Raw genomic sequence first — 17003 nt, forward strand, 5'->3', positions numbered from 1 at the left:
GATCAAGAGATGTTAAGCATTCTAATAATATAGAAGAGCTCCCCCAAGATTAGTGCATTATCTAGGATTTTGCATATGAATAAAAAATGCACAAAACTAGGATCATCACGCTACCTATATCTACTAAAAATGCTAAGAAAGTTTGAAAAGACAAATTAAATCCATAAGATGCAAGGAAGACACATGGGAGTCAAAGCACAACAAATTCATGGCAATAAATAAGGCAATATAAATACAAGTGCCAATGTAGATATGATCAATAATATCTACCTCATAATTGATTACCAATTGTCCTAGGACAAGAGGTATTAGGTAATATTTTCCGGTGGTAGTTTGTAAGTATAAGTAAGATCATATTTACAACGAATAAAGCATATGGTAAAAGATAAGAGTTAACCATCATGCAAAGAGAGTTTCTTGATAGCTTCAATTAGTCATGCCAACATGCAAAGCAATTAATAGTATTCATACCAACATGCAAAGCAATTAATAGTATTCATACCAACATGCAAAGCAATTAATAGTATTCATACCAACATGCAAAGCAATTAATAGTATTCATACCAACATGCAAAGCAATTAATAGTATGACTTGAAGCATATGGTTTTCCAAAAATGTATTGAGGGACACATTGTGAAAAACCATGCCAAGAAAAACTTTCACAAATAAGATCCACAAATATATTAGCAATGAAGCCATTTAAGCAAATTGGAACTTGTTTGAGAAAACATGTCACATATGAGAGATAATTTACAATATCAATTCTATGTGACACAACCTCAAACGTTCACATTTCCTAGGCTTGTAATATGCACAAAGCTTATTACTCCCCCATAATGTGATAAGGAATTTATTTTCACAAGAGGCAAATAAGATCCAACTAGAGATATTAATGGACATTAGAATTTGAATTTCTCATGAAGATGACATACCACATAGAGACTAGATAATCTTGCAATATCAATTCTAAGTGATATTCCTCATGTACACATATTGTTAGGATTGTGAAATTCCTAAAGGCATATCACTCCCCCAAAATGTTATAGTTCATTAATCTCTCATAAGAGCCATATAAGATACAACAAGATGCAAAGAGGCTCCAACACAAGCACAAATACATGGTGTGCAACCTAGCATTCATAGACTTGATTTCTCAAGAAAAACAAGTAGGATGCACAACATATACAAACACATGTTAGGAACAAAACTAACACATGCAAAGGGGCGAGTAACTTTCAATATAAATGAGTTGAGCACATGTTACCGCAAGAAGGAACATTGGGTATATGATAGAAGTAAGATAACCAAAAGACTTGGCTTGAGATAATATAAATGATGAAGATCCCTTAATTCTTCATGATGTATCCAAGTCTCCAATGCCCTCCAACAAGCACCTATTGATCAAATTTTGGATTGTTGGTCCCCAACTAAGTTGGGTCCTAAGAGGTTAGTCACAATAGGCTTGGCAACCCAAATGGTTCTTTTCTTGACACCACTTTGAGCACCAACATATTTGGCAAACACATTGCCACCCTCATCCTTACGAAGAGAATAAACATCATCAATGGTGATAGAGTTGGATGAGGTACCAATAGTGCACAAGGAGGAGATGTGGCCCTTCTCACGGCATATGTAGCAAGTTCTTTTCTTCTCCTTCTTCTCACTAGATTTCTCCACAACGGGAGCATTGGCTTGATTATTCTTGGGAAGTGACATTTCTTCAACTTGAGGTTGAATATGAGTTTGAGCTTGAGGCCGCTCCCCTTTTTGCTTCTTCTTCAAAGGGCAAGATCTAACATGATGCCCTTCAATTTTGCACTTGAAGCAAACAATCTTGGCCGGGTCTTTGACTTGTAATTGGCCCTTCTTAATCTTGTTGTTCTTGGACTTGATCTTGTTGTTGGAGTTGAATCCAAGTCCACTCTTGTCATTGGGGGATTGTTGCACACTTAACATCGTGTCAAGTTTGCATTTCCCTTCATGACTCTTTACCAAGTCGGTCTTCAAAGAAGTGACTTGGGCCTTGAGCTCTTTGATTTCCTCTACATGGTTAGTAACAACACAAGTACTAGAGGAAGTAGAACCTTCATTGTTAGAGCAACAAGGCAAGGAAGATAATTCATCACAAGATTTAGCAATATTATGAGTGGATGAATTACTAGGACTAGCACATGGCAATATAGCATTTTGGGTAGTAGTGCTAGTATCCACATGAGGCTCACAAGGTGTTGCCTTTGATATGATAGCCTCATGAGCTAACTTTAGCCTATCATGAGAAGCTAGAAGATCCTCATGGGAGCTAGAAAGCTTTCCATGATTTTCTTCCAATTTCCCATAATTTCTAGTTAGCAACTCAAGTTGAGCCCTTAGCTCAACATTCTCCTTCAAGATAAATGCTTCACAAGAAGTAGAGTTAGTAGCACAAGCATCATTATCAATAGCAATAGGAGAAGGAAAGTTGGCATGCTCTTTTAGATAAGAAGCTTTAAGTTGCTCATGCGACTCGGTGAGTTTGGTGAGCGCACTCTCAATGACCCTTGAGCCCTTTTTGAGTTGCTCAAAATCCTCAAGGAGTTTAGCATTAACAAACACAAGCTTATCATTTTTTAGTTTTAGTTCATTTGCCATCTCAAGAGCTCTATCATGGTTTTCCTTTTCTCTAGACAATTCTAGAGCAAAGGTCTCCTCAAGAGCTTCCTTGATGGTTTGTTCTTCTTCAAGTTCATTCTTTAATGATGCTACATCATCGGCATACTCTCGTTCAAGAGCACCCTTTTTATCAATGGTGTTCTCATGCATCCAAATAAGTTTTTGGCTCTCAATAGCGGTAGTCAAGATTTCAAAGAAGTGAGAGCTAGCAATTTTATCTTTGTAAATAACCTTGAATACACTCTTACCCTTATCGCGTAGAGAGACAACCCAATCCTCTTCTTCATATTCATCCTCATCCTTATCACCACGAGAAATATTAGGTTCCATGGTAGGAGGTACCGTGGAACCCTTGGCCATAAGGCATATATGAGGGCCGTGAGATAAAGATGAGGAGTTACTTGAGGCTCCTTTCAAGATCTTGTCTTGACCAATAGAATTGTTGGTTTCCTCTACATTGTTAGTCACATAACAACTAGAGGAAATAGAAGCATTTTTATCATGGTCACAAGACAAAGAAAGCATATCATCTTGAGATTTATTCAACAAACTTACACATGATATGCAAGGACTATTAACACAAGCATGTAGATGATTTATAGTGCTATATGTGTTTATGTCCATAGATGAAGCATTGCAATGAGATAGGGATGAAGAATCATCAATATTAAGCTCAATATCAACATCGTAATTTTCATCACCACTCACCATATCATTACCTTGTGTCTTGCAGCACATTGGTGAAGTGGAAGAAGATGAGACCTCATCACGGCCGGAAGTGGAAGCAATACAACCATCCTTAATAATATTGGACATATCATATTTATCTTGAATCTTTGTCCATAATTCATGAGCGCTCCAAAAAGGCAAGTATGGAAAAAGACCTACATCTCTCAAAGCATTCATAAGAACATAAGAAGCTTGAGAATTGAGATATAAATTTTTCTCATCCTCTAACGATAGATTTTGTGAATCCATAGGAGGAGAAAAACCTATATCTACAATTTTCTCCATATGAGGGTCAATGTCCCGAAAATGACTAAGCATGCAAATTTTCCAAACATCATAATTTGTGCCATCTAATATAAGAGTGTTATCGTGCACTAATCCTCTAGCCGACATCTTTACTCTCAAGGCGGTGAAGCCTAAGAATGAGAGACCTTGCTCTGATACCAATTGAAAGGACACGGATGTCGCCTAGAGGGGGGGTGAATAGGCGATTTAAAACTTTTACGAGATGGGCTTAACAAATGCGGAATAAAACTAGCGTTTACTTTGTCAAGCCCAAAGCCTATATACTATTGTTCACCTATGTGCACCAACAACTTATTCTAAGCAATGGTTCACCTATGTGCACCAACAACTTATGCTAAGCAATACAAGCAAGTATGTGATAGCAAGATATATATAACTTCAAGCACGATGGCTATCACAAGGTAAAGTGCATAAGTAAAGAGCTCGGGTATAGAGATAACCGAGGCACGCGGGAGACGATGATTTATCCCGGAGTTCACACTCTTGCGAGTGCTAAACTCCGGTGGAGAGGTGCGGTTGCTTAGTGCTCCCGAACGCCACAAGAGGCTCACCTTGAGGTGTGGTTGCTCGATGCACACCAACGCCACAAAGGCCTCACCCCAAGATGCGGTACTCACACCACACACCGAACGCCACGAAGGCGCCTCACCTAAATCTCCGGTGACCCTCGCCACAAAGGCCTAGGTCACGGTTCCACTAAGGGATTTCCTTCGAGGCGGAAACCGGGCCTTACACAAAGATTGGGGCACACATCCACAACTTAATTGGAGGCTCCCAACAAATCGCCACAAAGGCGTAGAATCCGTCTAGGGTTCCAAGAACCCAAGAGTAACAACCTTCTTGCTTTCACCACCACGAATCACCGTGGAGAACTCAAACCGATGCACCAAATGCAATGGCAAGAACACCACAAAGATGCTCAAGTCCTTCTCTCTCAAATTCCAACAAAGCTACAAAAGCTATTGGGGGAATAAGAGAGGAAGAACAAAGGAATTCACAAAGAACACCAAGATCTAGATCTAGAGAGTTCCACTCACAAAGAGATGGATTTGATTGGTAGAAGTGTAGATCTAGATCTCCTCTCTCTTTTCCCTCAAATGGGGGCAAGAATCATGGAGGGATTGAGAGATAGTGCAAGCTTCTCTAGTTCAACAATGGAGGAGAGAGAGAGTGAGAGAAGCTACAGCCCAAGGAGGAAGAAGGGGGGTATTTATACCCCCCAAGAAAATCGAGCCGTTGGGCAAAACCAGGGCCGGATAATCCGGCCTAAGTAAGGGCCGGATAATCCGCCCCCCGGATAATCCGGCCTCTGGGACAAAACCTGGTCAAAATCCGGGCAAATGTCCGGCCCCTATACTGAGCAGCAATTCCTCAGGTCCTTAGCCGATTTCGAGGGGGCCGGATATTTCCGAAATATCCGGCCCGGATATTTCCGAAATATCCGGCCTAAGCAAACTGCAGAAACACCAAAACTAAAACGGGCATAACTTTTGTATCCGGACTCCGATTTCGATGATCTTGGGCTCGTTGAAATCACAACAATGAGCTCTACAACAATATGCATAGAAACATCATAGTCCAGCAAAGGAGGATAGAAAAAAATGATGAAAGGTTTGACCTATCTCAAAAAGACATACCGGTAAAACCTCCAATCTTGAAAATGCAACAAGTTGCCCATGGAAAAACCATTCTCAATGAACTAGAGCTTGTCATGAGAATAAGCACAAGCTCTAAAACATCACATGGATAAGATCCAAATAAAACCAAGTAAGATGATGAACCAAACTCGAAAACGCAACAAGTGATCTATGCGAAATCCGTTTTCGATGAACTAGAGCTTGTCATGAGAATAAGCACAAGCTCTAAAAACATCACATGGATAAGGTCCAAATAACAACCAAGAAAGATGATGCAAGGATGCAAAGGTTTGAGCTCTCTCCGAACGATACGATCGAGTTACTCACTCGAGAGCCCTCTTGATAGTACGGCAACTAAACTATAAACCGGTCTCCAACTACACTATGAGACCGGTGAGAAAGAAACCCTATCAAGAGCAAACCTTATACTTGCGCATTCCACTTGAGCTTGATGATGACGATCTTGACCTCAACAAGATGGAACGCCTTTCTTGCTTGTGCTTGCTTGACGAAGTCTTGTGGATTGCTCCCCCATAATCCACCATGGGAGAGCTTCTTCTTCGGCGCATCTTCACATAACCATGACCACCATGTGGATTGCTCCCCCATAATCCACCATGGGAGAGCTTCTTCTTCGGCGCATCTTCACATATCCATGATCACCATATGGATGGCAAGACTCAAGCAAAGGATCTCTTCGAGATGGCTCATCTTGAACTTGCACTTCATTTCTCCATGGCAAGCTTCAAGCTTATGAACTCTTCGAGTTGGCTCATCTTGAACTTGCACTTCATTCTTTATTCTTCATCATATTGATGTCTTGAAGTAACTTGAGGGCTCACTTCATCTTCATCTTCAAGACATACTTGACACTTGATATCCTTCATCAATTTCTTCTTATTGCAGCCTTGAAGCCAACAAATGGTTCAAGAATTGCCTATGGACAACTCCTACAAATATAACTCAATGCAAACATTAGTCCATAGGGATTGTCATTAATTACCAAAACCACACATGGGGGCTCCATGCACTTTCATAAGGTGTATCTGCGAGCAGCTGACTGCGGTCCTCGTCTCTGGACCGTGGAGGTCCTATTTGACGGACAAGGCCGGATGTATCTCGACAAGGGCTGGGAGAATTTCGCCATCGCGCACGGTGTGGATTTCGGCTGCTACGTACACTTCAAATATGAAGGCGATGATGTGCTCACAGTGAAGGTGTTCGACGGAACAATGTGCAGGAAGTACTACTACTCAGACGACGAAGATACTGACGATGAAAGTGACGACGACGTGAAGCCATGCATCCATCCCCTTTAGAGATCTAGCTATTTTCTATATATTTAGAGGTCTAGCTATTTTTTATATATTATGCACAATGTTTAGCATAAGAGTCACTTTAGATTAAGCTACTCCCTCCGGTCCTATTTAATTGACTCAGATTTAGTACAAAGTTGTGCTAAATCCGAGTCAATTAAAAGAGAACGGAGGGAGCACGAAAATAGTCGCCTGCCATGGGCTGAGGCGGCCCCACGGAGCGGCTCTATATTATATTCTCTAAATAAATAGACAACCCCAGCGGTCATTGGCTGCGGAGACCCCACAGAGCGGCAATATATGATTTTCTATAAATAAATAGACGACCCCACTGGTCATTGGCTGCGGCAGACCCACAGAGCGGCAAATATATGTCTTTTCCTGAAAAATAGACGACCCCACTGGTCATTGGCTGCGGCAGCCCCTCAGAGCGGCAATATATGACTTTTCCTGAAAAATAGATTACCCCACTAGTCATTGGCTGCGGCAGCCCTATAGAGCGGCCCCATTTGTCAGCACGAGACGGGTCAGAGAGGAACTGCCCTCTGTGCAGCCCCACCCGTCAGATTAACGGTAACAGTAAGACCTCTGACCTGACGGCAACCCTCCCATCCGAGCGTCTGCGAGAGGTTTCAAACTAGAGGGAGGGGAAAACTGAGGAAAAACTAACGAGCTGGAGAAAACTGGGCACAACTAAGGACCCAAGGGCACGGAAATAGAAATCCCTATTTTTAATAGGACAACTTTGCCCTCCCACCAAAACATCTTTATCTCTATCTCTACTACTTAAAAAGAACGAAGTTCCTGTTTTTCCTCCGATCCAAGTTTTCGTCAACCAAATTTTCAATAGGAAAACTTTTCCCTCCCACCAAAACACATACAAAAATACTCCGAAATAGCTCCATGATTTCAGGAGTAATAAAGCAACGTCATGCGGGCAGGCAAGCGGGCACTAATAAAAACGAACAATTACATCCCTACACATGGTAAGTAACGATCTGCCTAAATAAAAACCACTCGCCCACCATTTCAGCAGAATCTTCATAAGTAGAAATTTGCTCTCCCGCCAACAGTAGCTCCACGATTTCAGGATTAATAAAGCAACTTCATGCGGGCACTAATAAGAACGAATAATTCCCTGCCTACACATGGTAAGTAACAATCTGGCTTGGTCTCCTTCCCTTTTTCTTTGAAGGTGGTCTGATTTCCTGCCTACACTCACGAATCAGTCAACCAATTTTCATCAAAACAGATCGGTACTTACCATATAGCCTGACAGCATATCAAATCTCTATCTCTATCTCTATCTCTATCTATACCTAATAATAAAGGAGCTAAGGTTTCTGCCAAAATTTTCGTCCAACAATTTTTTGGACGGTTTTACCCTCCCACCAAATCGCATAATACTGGAGCTTGCCATTGTACCGGTTCGCTTCTTCTTATTCTCCTCTGCCCTACGCTCCCCGAACGATCCCCTCCTCCACCCACTGACAACCGTAGCAGATGAAATCAATCCCTCCCGCCGGCGGCTCCATGCGTCACTCCTCCCCGCGTCGCCAGATCCTCGCGCCGCTGGCTACTCGCTCTGTTACACATGCCGGCAACCGTCGGTATCCTGCACCAAATCCCCATCTTAGCGCCTGCTCTGGATGCGCGTGGTCGAGGCCAGGTTCTTCAGATCCCGAGGGGACGCCATGAGAGGAGGGGGCGGATAACGAGGATGGGACTGCGGTGGGAGGCCACAACAACATCCCATCATGGCTGCAGTGGAGACGGGGGAGGGGGCGTCCACCTTCACGCGTGATTTGAAGTTTCCAACGAAATCGATCGCACGAACATGACGGAATTTGCTCTGTACCGACGCTCCGCCAATATCTAAATTGAGGTACCAGCCATCCGAATTGACGCGCCACCGCCGCTGGAATATGCATAAGCTCCTCGCACTTGCGCATGCCGCCGTCCCGCTCCCTACCGCGAGTCTGCGCACGCGCTCTGCATCCAAGAAATTCGGTGGACGCAAAGTATGTCCGCACCTCTCCAGTCTCGCCGCTCCAGCATAAGAACAGACGGTGCCCCCAATTCCAGCTACACCTTCCTCAGTAGAAGGACCAACAACGACCAAATTCAGGCTATGGGGAATCGGCGTAGCAACCTGAGTTCACATCCACCATTAGAGGCGTGACCAGCGGTGCAGCCGTCGCCATGGAGAACCGGCGGAGCAGCCTCAGTTCTCATCCAGAGTGGTAGCCCTATGTTTCTGGGACAACGTGGAGGAAGCATCCCAGCAGACGCGTCCGTTCTCTGACACCAGACTGCATTGAGGTCACCCCCTTCCGACGTGGTCGCTCTGTGCTGCACCGCATACTCACGAGTCACGACCGCAGCGGCACGCCACGTCGGTGACATCCGAGCGCATCCGTCAGGCTCTGCCAACACCAACACGCTAGGAACACAACAGGAAGTCGATGATGATGCCCCTTTGCTGATTCCCTCGCGCTCAACCCTGTGACTGCGAGTATGCCCGTTCTCGAGCTGTGCAACGTGCATTGATGCTTGCTCGTCTACAGAAATCAGAGGTATTCTGTACCAAGGATGTCGGTAGAGATTGGGGGCTTGGACGACCAGAGGTGATTCTGAATTCTTCAGGTGAGTTTGTTCACGGATGTGCAGCTCCACAACAAAAGAAAATCTGTCGTAGTAATAATGGATCTGCCATTTTCACTGAACATTTTTGGGAATTATCTATTGAATTGCCAGAAAAAATTAGGGATACCTGATAATGTCATATTCGATAATTCAGATTAATTTCGCCAATGTTTTGGTTGAGTTTTATTGCAATGCAAACAAACTATTGCCGTCGGACTTTGATGCATCTCTTGAGGCGAATCTGTGAAGAGAACAAACTAGGACGGTTCTATGGGCTCACGATGCTGACGGGATCGAGTACCGGACGAGCCGGAAACTAAAGTAAAGGCGTGCATTCTTGGTAAAAAAAATGCATGCATAATATCTGAATTTGATAACTCTTCTGTCATTGAAGCAAGTTTCTTTTCCATAGGATTGTTGTATAATTGGAGTGAAACCCAACATTCTAAATTAAAATATTTAGCTTTACCATGCTCTTCGAAATGATAGGTCAATTCAACTCAAATTCTAACAGAATGAGCATAGTACTATGAGCGTAGATTTATTTGCATTCAGTTTTAGTTTGTGACCTCTCAGCCATTTAGTCAAAGTGTTTCATGCTAATTTGGTGAAGTTCAATTGACGTTAAATCTTTGTCTCAATAAAATACACTCTTAAATTTGAAAAATAGAATTTAGTGTCACCTTAATATAAAATTATAGCAACATGCACCATTATCTAGAAAATTGGCCGCCAACGGTGCTATAAGTGTGAGGTTTGAGGGATCAACGTAGGAAGATGAAGCCTCCCCGTCAAAAAACATTTTGTCCCGTTAATAAAAATTCAGTTGTGATATTCTCCACGGATGAATATATATTCAACAAAAAATATCCCGTAGCAACGCACGGGCACTTTTGCTAGTCTATACCTATAATAATAAAGTAGCTAAAAGGTTTCTGCCAAAAATTTTGTCCAACTTTTCATTGGACCGTTTTGCCCTCCCACCAAACCGCACAATACGTCAAATTGCCACTATACCGGTTCGTTCAGTTTTTTCTTTTAGCCGAGAGTGAAGCCGGGCCTAAACAAGCCGCGTGTATCGCGCGCATCGCGCCGCCGGCGCTCCTCCTGCGCGGTTGCGCGCCTCCCGCCGTCGGCCAGCCTCCGGCCAGGCCCCCGCCGCGAGGAAACCCTCTGCGCGCCTCTGCCCAGGCCCCCGCCACGAGCAACCATTCTGCGCACCGCCTGCCTCCGGCAGCGCCCCTCCAGCCAGGCAGGCCTGATCTTCAAGCTCCGGCAACCGGATCCGTTGTCCTCCTACGTCCGGTGGGACGCCGCAGTACGGCTTCCGGCTATCGCCGAAACATTTTTCATACAAGAACCTTCCAACACGCACAGTACCGCATACTCTCAATGTCATGGGCATACCCTTCGGGTACCCATTATTGGTATACCTGGCTCGGCCCAATATGGAGAAAGCCCAAGAAGGCAACCCGAAGAAGTAGTCGACTAGGACTCTTGTAAAACCCTAGGCTGGTTGCATATATAAAGCTAGCCAGGGCACCCGATAGAGGGAAGCCAACAGATAGACAGCATAGCTCCGCCTACGGCGGCACCCTGTAAACATACTTATGATCATATAGTAGATTGCTAGCAGCACGTAGGGATCCTCCACCGAGGGGACCCGAAGCTGGGTACGTCGTGTGCCTAATCTCGCTTCCGAAATCTCCATCGTCGCTCTCTCCCGAAACCCAAGTCTACAATACGTAGACATTGGCGAGGTGATCCCTCGTCAATTGGCGTCGTCTGTGGGAAATCGCGACCACTGGATTTCGTTATCCGGGCGGGATCCAACTATCGAGTTCGTCATCAACATCCTTCCGCGTGGACAAGCACGGGGTGTCGAATCGATCTGTGGGGCAACACACGGTTTCTGCAGCAGGAAAAGGCGGGTCACATAAACGATGTCCCTCGATCCACGAATCAGCACGCCTCGATGATTCCAAGAGAGAAGGAAACCCGATGGTTGATGTGGTGCAAAGTCTCAGATCGGGTCATACGGCCGACTTATTCCAAGCAAAGGAGAAGTGCTAGCCAAATTTCAAGAAAAAAAATCAAGAGCAGCGTCGGCCAAACTAGGAACAGCTGGGAGCAAAAAATATCCCGTGGTGGCATTATCGTGGCCTGGCGTTCTGAACAACTAAGGGTAACTACTTTGCACAAGGGGGAGTTCTCCATTACAGCAAAGGTATTTTATTTGAGGGATGCAAAGACCTGGGCGATCACCTCTGTTTATGGTTCGCAAGTTTTGGCTGACAAAAAAGGTTCCCGAAGGAGCTGCTTCAAATTGGCTCTTCTATGGACATTCCCTGGATAATTAACGGAGACTTCAATTTGGTGTTGAATACGGATGACAAGAGCAACGGCCGGGTTAACCGTAGATTGATGAATATGTTTCGACACAGCATCAATTCTATGGCTTTGAAAGATATGCCCCTTCAAGGTCAAAGGTTCACATGGAGTAATGAACAAGACGAACCAATTCTGGCGAGGCTGGATAGAGTTTTTTTAATCCTCTTTGGGAATATACTTACCCAATTAGCGACCTCACCCCGCTTAGCACCAACATCTCTGACCACTGCCCTCTTCTAATGACCTGCTCCTCAGCTCGCCCTCGTTCGTTTAGGTTCAGGTTTGAAAATTACTGGCCAAAACTGCCTGGCTTCCTGGATGTGGTTAAGTCTGCCTGGTCGGTTGCAGTAAACTCCGGGGATCCTCTACTTGTCCTTGATGCCAAGCTCTGTGCGTCCGCCAAGGCACCGAGAAGCTGGGGATAGAGAAAACAGAGCCAGTTATCCTCGTTGTTTCAGATTGCGAATGAGGTCATTCTTCGTCTTGATGAAGCCAAAGAAGCTCGGGCCCTCTCAGATGGTGAAAGAAGGCTGCGAGCTTTTCTGAAAGGAAAATGCCTAGCTCTGGCGTCTTTGGAAAGAACGAGGCTCAGGCAAAGGGAACGCATCCGTGATATCCAGGAAGGAGATGCCAATTCCAAGTACTTTCATATGAAAGCAAATGCTAGGCGGCGCAAGAATCTCATCCCTATCTTACGACACAATGACAGAACGGCCACTTCGGTGTCAGATAAGCTCGATCTGGCCACTGAGTACTTCTCTGAGGTGTTTAGCACGATTCCCCCTCGGCAGCATACCCTCAATCTGGACGCTGTTGATCTCCTGATGCTCACAACTGAGCAAGCATGTGCCCTAGAGGCTCCTTTCTCTCGCGAGGAGGTTAGGAAAGTTATCATGGAGATGCCGTCAGATCGTGCCCCAGGCCCGGACGGCTTCTCAGGTATTTTCTTCAAGATATGCTGGGATGTAATTGCTGATGACATGATGGTTGCTCTAACCCACCTGCGCAAGGGATAATTCAGTAACTTTTGGCGTCTCAACTCTTCCATCCTGACGTTGCTGCCAAAGAAGGACAACCCGCTGGACATCAAGGAATTTCGGCCTATCAGCCTGATACATGGCTTCTCTAAAAAAATTACCAAAATTTTGGCATCCCGGCTAGCTCTTAATCTCTCCTCGCTTGTGTCCCAGGCCCAAAGTGCATTTTTTGCCAAAGCATACATGAAAACTTTAAATTGGTAGCCAATACAGCCAAGTACTTGCTTCGTAGGAAAAAACCTGGTGTGCTTATGAAAATTGTTTTTTTTTGAACAAGTTGAGGCGCCAATCAATCAAATCATAGGCAGTTTACAACAATTAGTACAAGGCCTGTTGATTGTATCTGAGAAACTGCAGAAAGGAAAGGACAGTACTCATATCTATGAGCTGAAGAAGTGCAAGTGAGAATAGGCTTAGACATATAATGTCTAAGAGCCTGATGAGCGCACTTGTGGGCTACTTCGTTGAGATTCCTGCTTATATGGTAAATTGCTACATCAGAAGACGCTGTCAAAGATCTGTAATCAGTTATGTGTCTTCTAATCTCCCACGGAATATGTTGAATGGTTGTCGCCTGTGAAGCTGCTGCAGAGGCCAGAGTACTGTTGTCCGTCAGGAAAGAGAGGTGTCGTAGGTTAAGCGCCGAAGCTATTCTGGCAGCAACAAGAAGAGCTTCTGATTCTGCCTGAAGAACAGAAGTAGTAGTGGGGATGGAAGCTTGTATCATGATTTCAGCATTTGTGCCTTCCTCCTGAATTTGGCAGTAGACTCCCACTCCAGTAGCCATTCCTGAAGCTAAGCCTGGCACTTTTCTTGTTTTGCAAGCCGCATCAGTGAATATCTTTGATCCTGCTATGTGCAATACTTTCTACATCTGTGTTTTCTTTCCTTTTTCCCCCTGTGAAAATAAGTCTCTACTTTGTACCTGCTTCTTGATGCTTTTGTCCTGCAAAACATCAAGCATCTCCAAACTGTGGTTTAGAGTATTAGCCATGAAATGGATTTGAGTCGGGTGTCTATTGAACAGAGCATCATTCCTTGAAAGTTAAAACATTTGCTATAGTGGCATTCGGGTGATTCATGTTTAGCAGCTTTGAAAGAATATCAGTGATGGAGTTGGTGTTTAGAATAAGAAAATCAGTTCTAATGTATCAGGGATGATTAAACCAAGCTGCTCTAGCAAAATTGCAAGTGAAAAAAAATATGACAATCTGTTTCTTCCATACCACACATGCAATAAAGCTTACTAATATGTTTGGAATATTTACCTGCTCTAGCTCCAGTTGGAATGGCTTTCCTGAGTATTCTCCATCCAAAAGCTTGAACTCTTGGAATAAGCTGCTTATTGTTACAAATCTGTTTTAATAAACACACTGTGTCAGGATTTACCTCACTTGGGCTTGGTTCTCCATTTTCTTGCAAATTTTGAAGACATGCTTTGTAAGCACTTTTAGTGTTGCATTTTCCTGTGGGAGTGAGCTCCCAACAAAGCATGTCCTCATCTTGTGACGGGATAAGAGAAGTATTTTTTATTGAAGTGGCCAAGGGATTTTGGAAAAGATTATCAATGAGATTTGTATTCCATTGTTGCTGGTTTGGAAGCCATAAGTCCTTAACTTGGGCTGGATATGAAAACCCAGGAGGTTGGATGATCAGAGCATCATATATACCAGCCCAGTTGTTGCACCATGGCGTTCTCCGTGCTTATGAAAATTGATATATCGAAATCTTCCGATACCCTGTCCTGGGAGTTCTTGATTGAGGTGCTGCAAAGGAGGGGCTTTGGTAGACGTTTTTGCTCCTGGCTATGCGGCCTTCTCCGTACTGCATACACAAGAATCATGATCAACGGAGAACGGGGAGCCCCAATTCACTTAGCTAGAGGAGTCCATCAGGGAGACCCACTCGCGCCAACTCTTTATATTCTGGCCATGGATTCACTTCACGCAATTCTGCAGTGGGCAGTGGATCGACACATGCTCTCTCATCTGGGTCTCCATGGTGGCATACCGCGTGCCTCCATCTATGCCGATGACGCAATACTCTTCTTCTGACCAGTGACACAGGACATGGAAATCATCTCGACTGCCCTTCGCCTTTTTGCTGAATTTTCAGGACTTCATGTGAATCTGCAGAAAAGTTCTATCACTTGCATTTGCTGTGACGAGGACAACATTCAGAGAGTTACTGAACACTTCCAGTGCATCCGTAAGGACTTCCCAATCATTTACTTGGGGCTACCTCTCACTACTGGTCGTCTCCGCCGCGCAGACATTTGGCCGCTGATCGACAAGTACTCCAGCAAGCTCAAAGGGTGGAAGCCGAGATTTCTCAGGACCAGCGGCCGCCTCACGCTCACTCGCTCCATGCTAATGGCTCTCCCTGTGCACATGCTTTCTGTCCTGCCTATACCTCAGTGGGCGTTGGACATCATCAATAGACGTTGTCGCGGCTTCGTCTGGAGAGGAGAAGAGGAAATCAACGGGGGCCACTGCCTCCTCCCCTGGTCCCGAGTCTGCATGCCAACTCAGGTCGGAGGGATTGGGGTGCTCAACCTGCGCCTCTTCGGGACGGCCCTTCGTTGTCGCTGGCCCTGGTTGAGGTGGGCCTCGGAGCCGCGGCCCTGGTCTCTGGTTCCAGCAGTTGACGATAGCGATGCACTTGCTCTATTCAAAGCCGCGGCAATTGTTCAGTTGGGAGACGGTAGGCGGGCAAAGTTCTGGACTGGTAACTGGCTTCCAGGAGGGCAATCTATGTCTTGCACAGTCCCCATCTTGTTCACCTATATCCGGAACTCGGGCATCACGGTGGCTGCAGCTCTTCCCAATCGCAGGTGGATCCAGGATATTTCAGGAGGTCTCTCGTATCAAGCCTTGGCTCAGTACCTTCAGCTATGGGATATTGTCAGAAATACTACACTGGCGACGGAGCAACCAGACAAGGCTATTTGGCGCTGCTCGACTGACGGATCTTTCTCCGTTAGCTCTGCCTATCATATGTTCTTTATGGCGACTACTCGGTTTGCTTGCGCCAAAGCAATCTGAAAATCTAAGGCTCCCATGAAATGCAAATTCTTCATGTGGCTTGTCGTGCACAAGCGTTGTCTCACTGCTGACAACCTGGAACGCAGGGGCTGGCCTCATAATACCACATGTGCTCTCTATCAGGCTGCAAACGAAGACTGCAGGCACATGTCACTCCACTGCCGGTTCTCGCACCAAGTCTGGGATCGCTTCAGATCGTGGAAGAGAGCTGATTTCCCCATCCCCAGCGAGGCCTTCCCGTGCACTAAAGATTAGTGGCTGACTGTGAACACCCGGATTTTTAAGTCTAGATGACTTTTATGCCATACCTCGCAATCCCAGGAATATTGTTTTTGCGAGACATAATAGATTGATATCACAACACATCATTCATTAGAAACCATAACCGTCTTACAATAAAGGATCACATGATCCAGTCTTAATACAACAACAGTTGATCTAATGATCAATTACAAAACACATAGCGGAAGCGAAGTAGCGGCTGCGGTCCATCTGTTCCACAGGCAACTTTTGACGTCAGGAGCAGTCCTAGTTGTCGTAGACGTCCTGCTGTCCATCTTCCTGGTTCTGGTACTCCTCTTCATAGTCTGGCCATTTGAATAGCCAGGGACAAAGCCATGAGTACTTTTAAAGTACTCGCAAACTAATACTAGTGTAAGCACTATCAACTATAGTAAGGGTTTCTAAGCTCTAGTTTCATTTGCATAAATCCAGTTTTATTTCATAAGCATTTAGTAGTAAAAGACTCTTTATTTGCCTAACTAACTCAAGTGGGAACATTAGTGTCATTCTCATAACTCTGTTGTGATTCAAGTCAAAGTCACCATTCACCTTTCAGGTTCCAGTCACAAGTCATATGTCACATTTTTTTTTAAATGGTCTGATGACGGAACAGTATAGCCTTTCCAACCGTCCATAACCGCGGACACGGCTATTCGAATAGTTTTACACTCTGCAGAGGTCGCACACTTTTGCCACAACATTTGCAATAATCCGTCGAGTTAATCGGCCTGATTTATCACACTCCGTGTGCGGACTACCAACCATAACCTTTCACTTACATACCCTAGTATAGGCACCTCTCCCCATGAGCTTGGCCTCCCAGTGAAGACAAACCGTCAGCCTGGGAACTGCACAGGGCTTGGGCCGGACATTCACCTCATTTCACATCATTTCACATCAGTTCACATTTCAATGGAGGCAGCCTCGGCATAACCCCTATGACGCTTGTTTAGAGGGAACCCATA

At 44.9% G+C, this 17003-nt stretch overlaps 1 protein-coding gene across 1 annotated transcript in view; it reads left to right on the forward strand.

Annotated features, from left to right (window-relative positions):
* LOC139837941 (uncharacterized) overlaps positions 1 to 12691 on the forward strand; it is a 30864-nt gene extending 18173 nt beyond the window's left edge. Inside the window, exons 2-3 of the mRNA XM_071827266.1 lie at positions 11866 to 12065; positions 12168 to 12691. Coding sequence (XP_071683367.1) covers positions 11866 to 12065; positions 12168 to 12691 — 724 coding nt within the window. The remainder of the gene's footprint in view (positions 1 to 11865; positions 12066 to 12167) is intronic.
* The last annotated feature ends 4312 nt before the right edge of the window (positions 12692 to 17003 follow it).

Source organism: Lolium perenne, chromosome 3, assembly GCF_019359855.2.
Source record: "Lolium perenne isolate Kyuss_39 chromosome 3, Kyuss_2.0, whole genome shotgun sequence".
NCBI lineage: Eukaryota > Viridiplantae > Streptophyta > Magnoliopsida > Poales > Poaceae > Lolium > Lolium perenne.